The sequence below is a fragment of the Solanum stenotomum genome, chromosome 7 (genome assembly GCF_019186545.1).
Source record: "Solanum stenotomum isolate F172 chromosome 7, ASM1918654v1, whole genome shotgun sequence".
Classification (NCBI taxonomy): Eukaryota; Viridiplantae; Streptophyta; class Magnoliopsida; order Solanales; family Solanaceae; genus Solanum; species Solanum stenotomum.
The window spans coordinates 45564414-45578736 of record NC_064288.1 but is presented as its reverse complement, the minus strand read 5'-3'; the positions used below and the strand labels follow the sequence as shown (position 1 = coordinate 45578736).

At 32.9% G+C, this 14323-nt stretch overlaps 1 protein-coding gene across 1 annotated transcript; it reads left to right on the top strand.

The window, feature by feature from the left end:
• Positions 1-341: 341 nt before the first annotated feature.
• Positions 342-1850, top strand: LOC125871604 (cationic peroxidase 1-like). The gene is made up of 3 exons (XM_049552234.1): positions 342-557; positions 645-839; positions 1299-1850. The coding sequence occupies exons 1-3, from the start codon at positions 342-344 to the stop codon at positions 1848-1850; spliced, it is 963 nt and encodes a 320-aa protein (XP_049408191.1).
• The last annotated feature ends 12473 nt before the right edge of the window (positions 1851-14323 follow it).

Here is a 14323-nt window from a genome sequence, read left to right as displayed (position 1 = left end):
AAATGTTTTTTTTTTTTATTATACAATTTACAAAAACAATTTATTTTTATATATAATGTAAATTAGAAGTCACAACTAATAGAGTAGGAGTTTTATTTGACAAATTAGTAGGTTTGATTCAAATATTCGCGAACGAAGTGATTACAATTACGATCCATTCAAACTTGAGAACTACTAATTGTCTAAAACATTCATGCATGAATCACATTAATTCTTGTGAGAGTTGCTACACCTAGAACATTTGTCATATAGCCAAAGTCAAAAGATCTCTTTTACTATAAATACATCCACCTAATATTATTTCCAACAAACAAATATCAAAACCAATACATAGAAAAGCAATGGCCTCATCACTAACCTTCTTGCTTCTTTCTTCTTTAGTCATATTTTCACTTACTAGCCATGCATTTTCAGCCTCTCTTTCACCTTATTTCTACTACAAAGTATGTCCCAAGGCTTTGCCAACTATTAAAAGGGTTGTTCAAGATGCAGTTCGACAAGAAAGGCGAATGAGAGCCTCTATATTGCGTTTGCATTTTCATGATTGTTTTGTCAATGTGAGTTTATTTTCGTGTACGTACTCATTTTGGCTAAGCTATTATATTGTTGCGTGTGGTATGTTACTAATGTCTCCGTAATTATAGGGTTGTGATGCTTCTATTCTTCTAGATCAAACGACTACAATTGATAGCGAGAAAACTGCTTTTGCTAATAACAATTCAGCCAGAGGATTTGAAGTAATTGACAAGATCAAGTCGGAGGTTGATAAAGTTTGTGGACGTTCAATTGTATCTTGTGCAGATATTTTAACTGTTGCAGCACGTGACTCCGTAGTTGCAGTATGTATATTTATAGCTCCATTTCCATCCTTATATCAACTTTCGAAGTTTAAATATTTTTAAACTAATGAAATATTGTTTGTGATATCATCATGATTTTGTTATATTTAACTACAATACTTTGTGGTCAAAGTAAGCATTGAAATTACCACACGGAGAACTTAATGTTCTCAAATGAAAGTATAACATCCTCCATAATGCTAGTTTAAGACACAATTTATAACTTATTGCACAATATGTGAATCAATACACAGAACAATTTTAACTTATATACATTGACAATATAGTTTTCTCTTACACATCACATACCTTATTTTCCAAGTAAATGACTAATTCATTAATTATGAATAGTGACACGATAGTATAAAAATTCTTTTTTAACATCCACGTATAGAAAGTTAATTTCTATATATACTCCTCTCATGATACTAACAAAGTAATTCTAAATTTTCTATATAGTTAGGAGGACCATCATGGCAAGTGCAATTAGGAAGAAGGGATTCAACCACAGCCAGCAGAACACAAGCCAACAATGACATTCCATCTCCATTTATGGACTTATCTTCACTAATCAACAATTTCAAGAATCAAGGATTGAATGAAAAAGATCTCGTTGCACTCTCCGGTGGACACACATTAGGGTTTGCTCAGTGTTTCACTTTCAGGAATCGCATTTACAATGAGACTAATAGCATTGATTCAAAATTTGCAAAACAAAGACAATCTAGTTGTCCAAGAACAGGAGGTGATTCAAATCTTGCACCACTTGATCAGACTCCATCATTTTTCGACACAAAATATTTCATTAATTTGGTAGCAAAGAAAGGGCTTTTGCACTCTGATCAAGAATTGTTTAGTGGTGGTCGAACGGATAATCTTGTTAACACTTATAGCACAAATCCTTGGATTTTCTCTAAAGATTTTGCTAATTCTATGATTAAGATGGGTAATATCAAGCCATTAACTGGGAATCAAGGTCAGATTAGGGTAAACTGCAGGAAGTTGAACTAAGAGGTGTTGACTATGGTGAAGAAATTAATTAATGAAGTGAATGAGTGTGTAATAAAGTTGAGGAACTTCTATGTTCCACTTCCATCTATAGCTACTTTGAAATTTTGATTGGTTTTTATGTAATTGAATATGCTTAAGGAACTACTTGTTGAATGAGATAATTTCCTTTTAGCTAAGTTTTGTGCTTTGCACGTGTATTACACGTTTAGACACGGTTATAACATAGTGTACACCAGTTTATCCGAAGAGCAAAATTGTGTGGGCTTTACAAATATTCTTGACGTACTCCTATTAAAATCTGCTTCAAATTTATAACTTTTTGAATGAGGTTCACCTTTTTCTTCATTGAATTTTTTACATGGATGTTTCCATCAAGAAATTATACTATAATTAATGTGTCAAATGTCAATTACAGTAAATAACAAAAAATTAAACATATAATTATTGTTCTACATAAACCTAAAAAAATATGGAGATGATGGTACCGAGACACACGCAAAGCAGCTAACAATGTACTACTACAATTTGTAATATGTAAGGCAAAAAAAATAATCATTATTTCTTCCCTAAATAAAGAATGAGAACTAGTGAAATTGATACTATTACTGCATATCTTGCTTTTGGACTTCCATAATCCATTTGAAGAGAAGACATAGTATTAATTAGGCATAATACATAATACTTAACGTCAACTGACAATTATGAAATTTAACATTAGGTGTGTACAAGTATGCATTTAAACTTGTATAAAATTGAACAAATGGACACATTCGTCCTACATGACAATTTTGTGTCCTACGTGTATTATGTCATGTAGGACACGTGTGTCTACTTGTTCAATTTTACACAAATTTAAGTGCCTACTTATGCACACTTTAGAGGGCATAGTTATCCGCTAAAGTCAAGTTAATGATTATGTTTATATATTATGCCTATTAATTAAACTATTTCATAGTAGTTCAATCGGATAAGTCTAAAGGTTAGATCAATTTAAAATCACCTATTAAGTAAATGAGTGGTGTGCATTGATATCATATCATTTTCATCATCTATGTTACTTAATTCCATTTTTATTACATAATTCATGCACATTTAAACACATTTAAAATTGATTCCACATATATACATATATATATGGCCGGTCAAGATGATCTTAAGTAATAATTGGGTCATTACCCAACTCTGCCCAAATTGAGGTACTCTGAGTTTTAAGATAAGTTAACATAAGTTAAACAATGAGTTATCATGACTTAAACAATGAATTATAACTAAATCCGTCCAACATGACCTATCAGTTTTATAATTTTCAAGCTTACAGTTCATGATTTCATCTTAATGAAGTGACGATTCAAATATTACAATCCCTTATGTAGAAATTTTTGTTGTTGCTCGCAATGTTTCAAATTTCAAATAAATGTTCACACTTTTTTTTCACTCGATGTTCAATACCTACACTAAGACCTCAACTTTTGAATTCCCAAAATGTAAAACTCAATCGCCCAAACCATGATTTTTTTTCATATTCAAAATTCAAATCTCAATACTGTAACAATTTGTCCCGGTCGTTATGAAAAGGCCAATGATGACAAAGTTGTTAAAAGTGGTTTTTGGTAAAAAAAAAAAAAATAGAGTTTCAAGTGTAGGAATGGAATTTCATCAATTCCATCAGCTTCGGAATGTGAATTTTTTTCTAGGAGTTTTTTTTCTATTTTAGAGTTTTCGTATGGAATCGAGGCCTTGAGTTGGAAGTTTAAGTAAATTTAGACCTTGAGCTGAATTTGGTCAACATTTGGAGCTTGAATGCATTTCTGACAATTTCATTGGATTCGGGGATGATTTTAGGTCTACGTGATGTCTTGGTTGAATTTTTCGAGGTTTCGAGGGAAATTTTGTATTTTTGAGTGTTAAATTAGTTTATTGCGACTTTCACGAGTATCAGATCAAGGAGACCTTAGATCCATGTTTTGATGGTTCCATTGAGTGTGGAAAGTTGGGTTTAGTTAGGTAGCATATCTAATTTATGTATTTGGAGTTCGAACGAACCTTGAGGGTTCATTCGATGATTTTGTATCTTGTGTGAATTGTTGATGTTGTTGTGTTCTAGTGCCAGTGTTTTTTCATCACGGTTGTGGGACTTTCTCTCATGATCACGTAGAGTCATTTTATGGTGTATCGTGATCACGTGTGGTCCGTCGCAATCACACAAATTCATTTGTCTGTGCTTCGCGATCATGTAAAGCTTGGTAGAGGCGATTTCAAGGTTACTTTTAGATAAGATATTTGGGTAAGTATTTGTGACCCTAAATCTTTATTTCCATTTATTATTCATGATTTTAAACATCAATTTAGGGATTTAGATCTTCAAAGTTGGAGGTTTTCAAGAGCATAAAGTTTGGTTAAAATGGTGATTTAAGATTCATTTCAACTCCGTTTTTGGTGTTGTTTTCACTAATCATTTCAAAATTCTTCGGGTCACATGATTTTAAAAGAATTTCAAAATTTAACTCTAGGTTTTTCAGAAATGGATTTTTGGGTCAATTTGACCCAATTTTAAAAAATCTTTCATATTGGTGTTGTTAGTTTTGGATTCTTATTGTGATTACTCATTCGAATAGATTGTGGTAACTTAGAGACCCAATGGAAAATGAATGCTCAACTACCAGCGATTGTTTATTTTTTTGAGGAAACTGAAGGTCTTAACCTTTGTTAAGAATATAGAATCTCGTACTTTTCATATTATGTGTACGGAGAGTAATTGGATTTGGTGAGTAGTTTGATATTTGTGGTAAAATGATCATTTTGAATGACTAATTATAAATAAGGGAAATAAAAAGGCAACTTGATGGTATATTAATGTATGATGTGTTTTGGATAATTCGAATTGTTTAATTAATTCTCTATTGATAATGTATCATGATTGTGTGGATATGGATTGTAATTAGTAATTTTTAATCTCCTTATTTATTTATGTGAGCATACCTCTTTGCATTGGTTTAGAAACACTGTGATAAGATCTATTGATATGCGCCGAAGGAAAATTGTTCTTGTGATGCCGAAGTGAAATATTTCTGGCAATTGATATGTGCCGAAGCGAAATGGTTCCAACGGATACATGGACTTTATGAGTCCCCCGTGGTTTACGACGAGTCTCAATAGATGTGTATCGTTAGCACAGACGTGCATCACTATAATTAAAATTTCATTTCATTGCATTGCACATCATTACCGTTTCTAAACCTTGTGAGTGCCTATTGATGGAAATTTTGATTGATGGATATGATACTCTGTAATGGTCACATGTATACATTGGGTCGTTGTTATACATTCTATGTGCTATATTAAATGTGAACAATTATGTTTTGCTGATTTTGTGAAGGTTGTAGTTGTGGATGTTCGATTAAGTGTTAGGATTATATGAATTCTATATTGCTTTACTTTGAGTTAACCGTGTCGTTGGTACTCATTCCCTTATTACAACCCTTGTGTAGATTACGAGCTTGGATCTTTGTGATTACTCCTGCTTTTCTTCTACGTCTTACGCTTACTGTGGAGAGTTGTGAAGTAGTTGTTTGTCATCTCTGTATACTCCTCTTCCACTTTCAGTATGTTCTTGTACTATTATAGAAATAAGGACATTCAGACTTTTACTTCTTGAATCTATTGTAATACTTAGTGGCTTTTACATGTGAGAACCATATTTTTGGGGTTATAATTTAGTTATGTTATGTTTCCGCATTGTTGAGATTATGATAGTATTTAGTTCTATTTTACTTCCACATTATTCTTATATTTAGGTTTTAGGTTGAACTTTCTTGGTTGGATAAGGCAAGTGTCATCACATCTATTTTTTGGTCGTGACATGTGCACTCTTTTGTTGGTGATCCTGTATTAAGATTCCGATGTTGTATAGCGATTGATCTATTGTTCTCTTTTTCTATTCACTATCAAGTTTTTTGTGTTGAATATGTTGGTCAGTCTCCATCTTCTTAAAATTACCTATGTCACTCTGTTGCACACTGCTTTTTGAAAAAAAATAACTTAGAATAAAGTTGTCTTACATGAGAAAGAGAAACTTCTACACGTTCGCTGGACATGTTCACTAATATCCTCTTTCTTAGTGTTCCTTTTTTATCAACAACATTCAATTGTAGAACAAAGTCAATCTCGAATGCTTTCTTTAACTCTATGGTGATGTTTTTCATTGTTCCTTTAATTGTATCGCAATTGTTTTGTACCTTTAGAAGAGCGACTTTCATAGTTTTCTTCATGAAAAATTTAACATTCTTCATCAAGGATTTCATATTTGTAGAACAAGTAACATTGTAGTTGCCCTCTACGCCAATCTATTTTTCTTTCTCGGGCTCTTCATTCTTGATCACTTTATCTTCATCAGAAACACTATCATTTTCATCATAATAAAGAGTAGTACTATTGTCATCTTCTTCTTCATCATCATTAATTAAGTCATCATCGTCTCTGAGTTGCATTATCATATTGAATATTCTATTTTTTCATTTCTCAAACTTTGAAAGATGTTTTAATGCACAAGCAATGATAGAATATTGAAACAACTCGAATATTTCAACAGGTTTTTTCCCTGTGGAGAATGAATTCATTAACATACTTTTGATTTCTATTCTTCTTACACACGAATGAATTTTTAAAAATCCAAGAACAAGGTGTACATAAGCGAGGGACTGGATAAACTTTTAAGTCCCTCAATACATTTTCTCCTTATTACTGTTTTACTTGTTAGAGTGTAAGATGAGTGGAGATCGATAGCATGTTAATTAATTCTTCATCCATAGAGAAGAAGCCTAGTGATATATTCAATTCGACCGAAGCTTAAATCATTGTTCGTGCATTAAAGTATCCTACTGAGTTTTAGAAGTACAAAAATAGAATATTTAACATGATAATGCAATCAGGAGATGATGATGAATTGATTCTTGATGATGAAGAACCAGATAATAACAACATTATTATTTATGATGATGAAGATGAAAATGTTTGTGGTGAATATGAAGTGATCAATAGGAAAGAGTCTGAGGAAGAAAGACATAGTGGTGTTATTCGTCTTGTATTCCTAAGATACTTAGAACAAAACTTTGAAGAACTTGGTAAAACACAATAAAGTTTAAGAACATTTTCACAACTAGAAAATTAAAACTAGTAGAGAAACTAGAATTAGAAATAGATTAGAAAAAATATACGAAATATTTTTCCTTAAAGAAGAATTGTTGTCAATACGTGTTTAAAGAATCTTACTAATTCCAACAAACTTTGCAGAAACACGAAGTTAACAAAGTTCAATGAACTAGTGAAGAACAGAAGAACATAAATTAATTCACAAATTTAAAATCTGTAACACATACCAGAATCTGGAAAAACAGAAAGAAGATCAAGCCCACTGAATGCACAGTGTCCCCTTAAGGAAATTATTCCCCTCTAGTATCCGAGGTTTGATTTGGAATATGTCCTCCCAGGATAGAATGATCTCAATCACCAGTGTATTGATACCCAAAACATTGGTGTCAGCGAGCCACTCAACGGCAGTAAAGTACACTTAGAATACTAGATTTAGTAGTAGAAGAAGTCCAGAAAAATTCTGTTTTTTTAAAATGAGAGGAAATTCCTCAATTTATAGAAAACAAAGGGTAGTGTGAAAATGTTCTTATTGTGCCTTACCGGAAAGGTCACAAACCTTTGGAAAAGTCACAATCTTTCGGAAAGATCACCACCTTTCATAAAAGTCACAACTTTTCATAAAAGTAACAACTTTTTCATGAAGTCGCAACTTTTCATAAAAGTCGCAACTCTTCATAAAAGTAGCAACTTTTCATCAAAGTCACAACTCTTCATAAAAGTCGCAACTCTTCATTTTCCATTCACACCTTTTAAAACCCAACAAGTGGCATAGAGAGTAATAACAACATTACATGTTCACTTAAAAATAAAAAACCCTTGATGAAGAAGTTTAAATTGTCCATCAATAGAACCATATAAGTTGCTTTGCAAATGTTTTGACCTACAAATATTGAATTGTGTACAACTATTAAATTGTACTTTCTTCAGGCTTTGGTGGGCACTGTATCTTAGGCACTGCATAAATAGACCAATCTTGACTAATAGCACGTATCCTAGATTTTTATCTCTCATATAAAAGGAATAATAAGTGACATTATCAAAACCTAATATTTGCAAATAAATTTATCTAAAAAATCAAAAGTCATTCCAAAGAAAAACATTGTTAATGCTCAACAAGGAACCTAATCGAGTGTTGCCACATCTTTAGTTGTATTCTAAATTTTATCTATTGTATTCTTATATTGCAAATTTACTCCTAACTTATCAAGGATAGTAGATAATTTTCTTGTCCAAGTCTTATAATCGAATTGGATTAACTAGAGTTTTCAAATCATCAATAGTTTAGTCAAGTTTCCTTTCATCATTTATTTGGTGTTTTCTTGAGTAGAGTTACCTAAGAGAGTCAACTAGAGCGAGTTGATGTGTGGGTGGTAGAGTTACTGCACTAGTCTTGTAATAGATTTGTGACAAGGTTGGTAGGATTAACAGTTTAATCCTTTGTAATTACTCGACTATGTAATTACAAGTTGGTTAAAGTTAGTGGAGCACGGAGAAATCCTGTAATGAAGATCGTGGTTTTTGCTCCTTCCAAGAAAGAGGTTTTCACATAAATACTTTGTGCCTTTTACCTTTAACATCTAACTTCTACATTCTATTAAATGGTTATGCCAAGGGACCTGATATTTGGACTTGTGGTGGACTCATATACGCCAACAAAATGTTATTAATTATCTTTATCTAAGACACAAACTTACGATCTCCACTAGGATGATATATTTTTAGTGCCCTCATTATGAATTAACTCTTGGATAATATATTTTACTAATTCAAGATAAAAGTTCATTGCAGGATAAATAATGTTCTACTAATACAAGGAGTTGAATCACATAATATATGGTAAGTGGTATTAGCAAAATTAATAGTTAAGGAATTGTAAATTATAAAGTAAGAGGAAAATATATTTCACAAATTAAGGAATCTTAAAAGTTATGGTAAGAATAAAATGGTTCGCTTTTTAAATATTTCAGTATTTCAATATATAAATCTTTTTTATATTAAATTAATTCTTCATGCAAAATTTTTAACTTATTGTACACATCTAAAGTCATATATTAATACTTACTACTCCGTCAAGTTGTAAATAATATTTTATTAATTGTCTTTATCAAAGACGCAAAATTGCTATCTCAATTTAGATTATCCGTGTCTTGATTAGGGCTTAATGCTTGGAGCATTTACTTTACTATTTTGAGATAATCAATTTGTCCCTCTTCATTCATTTACACATTAGTGGGACCTTAAACGAATGTTTGGACCCAAATTCTATTTACTAGGAGGTTGTAGTGATTAACTCATTTATCTTACCGTCCACCTTCATATCCGATAAGAATCTATACAAAACAAGACAACAAGGTCTATCAATTTTAATTGATATGTAGTGCATCTTAAACATTTTTTCAATAGCAAATAAACACTTATTCAACACACTTAAGATAGTTCAATGAACTGTAAGAATATAAAATACTATATAGATTGAGAAATGTACCTTATATAGAAGAACTTTGAATTAAAAAGCTTGAACGAATGCTTGCACAAAATATCCTGACGGCAACATCGAATAAAAAACTTTGACACCCTTTATGACACCGGCTGAAGCGACATTTTAAAGGTACTTAGCAGAGGATAACGGTGGTGCAATAGGGGAGAGAAAAATGATTGTTTTGGTGGAGATCAGTGACTGATTTTTTGGGGTTATTTCAAGGTAATATGATAGCTAAAACTAGCAACGCAATGGTTAGATGATTAATTCTTTTAGATGGTGAAAGATCATGAAAGGATAAGAATGGTTTCAATGAGAAGAGAAGGTTGCAGCTCCCTTTTTTAGATAATATATTTTTCCTTTTTCCAGTTGCTGCGGTGGCTCTTCCTCTAGGTCCTTGAGTCATTTTTATTTTTATTTTATAGACTAGGTTTAGGGTAACATGTGGTCTATTTTTATTCTAATCTTTCTAAAATACCCTTATGAATTTTGGATAAGACTAAAATAATTGGGAGGGAAAAGTGGAATATTCTCAATTTGCAATGAAATATGCTTTAGATTAAAATTGGAATAGAATTTGGTATGTGGTAACTTTCTATTGGGTTCAATCTTTTTTATTTAATTTTAAAATAACCCACAATATAATATTACCTAAATATTAAATATGAGAAAATTCAAAGAAGATATTTTTTTTGTAATCTTTCAGTTTTCTTGCAAATAAAAAAAAGGAGTATAGTCTAATAAAAATACGACTATTATTGTGGTTTTAAATTTTCTCAAGTAAAATCCACTTAAAATGAAATTAAAATTAAAATAAATAAAGTTATAAAAATATATTTTTAAAGCTAAACAATAGAATGAAACTCAGAAAGGGTTAAAAATCACGTGTCTACAAAAAGGTCTTGATATTCTCATGATTCAATCTGTTTCAAATTTCATTTTTTGAATTTAGTATACACTCTTTGTAGGTATGAATCATATTTTATTCTGAAATAAAAATATTAAAATAGCTCCAAGAATCTATCTAGTATTTTGTTTTCATTCCTTCTCATATTATATGTGTGGATTTTGTGGCTTTGGTGTGGTTTCTCATGGATCCAAAAGGGTCTTATTCCCTCTTTCACCTTTATTAGAGCTTTACTTACATTTTAAAGTTCCTTCCTTTAATTTCTTGAAACTCAGAGTTACTTTATCCTCTAAATTTTCACTTTCTTTTATGTCTTTCTAGCAAAGTTTTATATATGCTAAGATTAGAATGAAAAAAATCTTATATTTGTCCTATCTATCTTCTTATTATGTAAGCTTTGTCAAGAATCAATCTATTTACACTACAACAAACAAAAGATTTAAAGAAAATAATATAATCATTGTTATATTATATTTAGCGGCAATAATAAATATGCGTATTTAGTACCAACACTCTATAAATATCGTTACAGTTTTTAGTGACTATGAATGCAATGACATTTACTCAATTGCCAATAAATATTTTTGTAGTAGTATCTAATAACAATCTATTACCACTACATGTCTCTTTTGTTATAGTGTTATTCCTTTTTTGGTAAATAATTTTTGTATTAATCAACAAAAGTTAACATTATAAAATCATAACTAGTCATACCCAACTAGCTAACTCAAAAGAGAAAATTACAATAACTTTATTCTTGCTATTAGTAAATTCATGTAGTTACAATTCTATAGATGAGGTTAAGAGTTGAAACTATTTAAGATTTTGCGTCTGTGTCCCTTTGTTTATCTTTTATTAGTATTTCTTAGTGAAATAACTAAACCTAGCTCACGAACGGATCGGTTTTAATTAGAAAAATAGTACAAGCTCAAGAATTTTTTTCACATGCACAACAATTTTAGAAGTTTGGATTAAATGTTTTACTCGTGGTTGCATCAAGTAATATTATAAGAGGACAAATGAGGTTTTATGAATGTCTATGTCACAATCCAGACCGTCATGATTGACATCCACACTAACCCTTCGGTGGGAGAACTATTACTACAACCCAATAAGCAATTAACAGAAAACTAAGCATTTAAAGATACGAAAACAAGTTTAAATGACTAAAAGAAATTGCGGAGTTTCCATAAACTCCGAAGATCTAAAAAATAACTAATGCAAAAATTCAACCCCTAGAATTGAAAGTCATTGTACCAAAACTCTGATTAACTAACAAGTCTAAGAAAAGGGGGCGCAACCCCAAAAACTAAACAAAACAGCCTAAACCAATAGTTTGAGTCTGAAAAGAGTGGACTTAAGCAAAATAGATTCATGGCAGCCTGAAAGAAGTGGCTCACCCGCTGAATCCGGTCACGCTCAATAGTCTCCTGACTGAGGTCTGTCAGTAGCTGCCTGAAGATACCCTGTACTCAACAAAGAAAGAACAAGTGCAGTATCAGTACACAAAACACAATGTACTGGTAGGATCACACAGCTACACCCATAAACATAATATACAATGAACAATTACGACACAGTAAGCACACATATACAGAATACAGTTCAGTTATCATTTTAGAGAAACATAAAAATCTCCCATTATCAATGATATATAGACATAAACATAATAATCACAAGTAGTTCTGTCATGGAATCCATCCCAAATTGTTAGTGTATCGGAACGTGACACTCGATCCAATGTATGTGTCAGAACGTGACACCCGGTCCAATATATGTGACAAAACGTGACACCCGATTCAATGTATGTGTCGGAACGTGACACCCGATCTAGTTAGCACAACCACAGTCACAATCACACCCACAATGAACAATACTCATAGTCATACAATCAAGTAATAAGTTCATGACATGTATTGTGCACACATAATCATTTCATTAGATTTGATTCACATTTCCCTATTCACATACATGCACACATAGAATGAAGAAATTATCCGGCATATATCACACAAGAGGAAATCAAGCCATCACTTACCTCGAAACCAAGCTTGAATCCTCCTAAGACACTTGAGCCTTCCCTTTTTGGATTCTTTTCGCTTGTTATTGGTCTACAAATGAGTAATTACAAAAGGATCAATAAACAAGGTCTAATTTACCTAGATTATAACAAACTTAATAACCCAAGACCAAACCCATGATACTAATGTTCAACTAGGGCTTTTCCCACTATTAACTTCAGACCAAAACCCTCCCCCCATAATATTTACCCAAGATCTAAGTTCTAGGAATCGAAATACGGATTGGGGGAGTAATTAACCTACTTTTAGAGCTAGAAATCGTGAAAAATTGTCAAGAATCGCCCTGGGTCGTTTCCTAGTTCTCAAGAATGAAGTTTTACAGAAAATAACGATTTTGGGGTTTTTCCCGACTTAAGTTCACGACTGTCCCACCACAGCGGCCCCGCCCTGGCAGGAATAATCCCGCCCCGGCGGCTTGAATGGAGATAGAAGCTCAGAATTTGAGTTCCAAACTCCCATTTCACAACACACCTTTAACCCTTGACGTTAAGAAACTATCCTTTCACACCAAGCTCAGTTTTGAGAGTTCTACTCGCCCAAATTCGATTTCGTGAAGCCGTACATGCTCCTTAATGTCTTGGCTATCCACTCATGTGATCAAATTCATAATTAGATCCCCCATTTATTACCAGATTTCTCTAGACCTCCCCTGACTCAGATTTCGTCCAAGTCTGGCCTAGGCTAGAACTTCCAAGTTACTACAAAAAAAGTTTTCTGGCCCAAAATCCTTCCCCATTGCCTTTTCCATAACGATGGAAACATGTTGTTATAATAGATACCAATTTGTCCATCATTCATCCCCAAGTGACAACTAAGAGAAGAGGGTTAAAGCAAGAGTACAGTGGTACCTGAGTTGCCGAATAACTGGGATACTTGTCTCGCATGTCCTTCTCAGTTTCCTAAGTATCTTCCTCAATTGGACGATGCTTCCATTGAACTTTCACAGACTTTATCTCCCTGGTTCTCATCTTCCGGACATCGCGATCAAGAATTGCAACTGGTTCCTCCTCATATTGAAGGGTTTTGTTTAACAGAACTGAGTCCCACTTTATGATTTACTCTCCGTCACCATGATACTTTTTCAACATAGACACATGAAACACTGGATGGACCCCTGATAGGCTAGGCGGTAAAGCCAACCTATAAGCCACTGGCCCTACACAATAAATAATCTCAAATGGTCTGATGTATCGAGGACTACGCTTTCCCTTCTTTCCGAATCTCATCACCACCAGCCTGAAATATCATGTCCCTTACCTTACCATCTGCATACTTTTTCTGTCGACTCTAGGCTGCTAGAAGCTTAGCTTGGATACTTCTCACCTTATCTTGAACATCTTTCACCAAATCAATCCCCAAAAGTTTTACATCTCCAGCCTTAAACCACCATATGGGTTATCTACATCCCCTTCCATAAAGTGCCTCGAACGGTGCCATGTCAATGTTGGAGTGGTAATTGTTATTATAAAAGAACTCACACAACAGTAGGAACTTATCCCAATGTCCTCCAAAGTCAATCACACATGCCCTCAACATGTCCTCTAACACTTGAATTGACGTTCTCTATGACTGCCCGTCCGTCTGTGGATGGAAAGCTGTGCTGAAAGTGAGTTTAGTTCCCAACCCCTCATGTAATTTTCCCCAAAACTTGGATGTGAACTGCGTACCACGGTTTGAGATGATAGAAGGGGGGACCCCATGCTATCTCTTTCACATAAACTTTAGCCAACTACTGAGCATTATAGTCTACTCTGACTGGAATAAAATGGGCTAATTTAGTCAGTCGGTCAACCACTACCCAAATGGAATCAAACTTTCCTAAGGTATTAGGAAGACCAACTACGAAATCTATAGCTAG

Bases quoted from the DNA above. Each gene is read 5' to 3' on its own strand.
- LOC125871604 (XM_049552234.1), top strand. From the start codon at position 342: ATGGCCTCATCACTAACCTTCTTGCTTCTTTCTTCTTTAGTCATATTT. The intron at 558-644 runs GTGAGTTTATTT...CCGTAATTATAG, and splicing joins TTCATGATTGTTTTGTCAAT to GGTTGTGATGCTTCTATTCT. The intron at 840-1,298 runs GTATGTATATTT...TTTTCTATATAG, and splicing joins CACGTGACTCCGTAGTTGCA to TTAGGAGGACCATCATGGCA.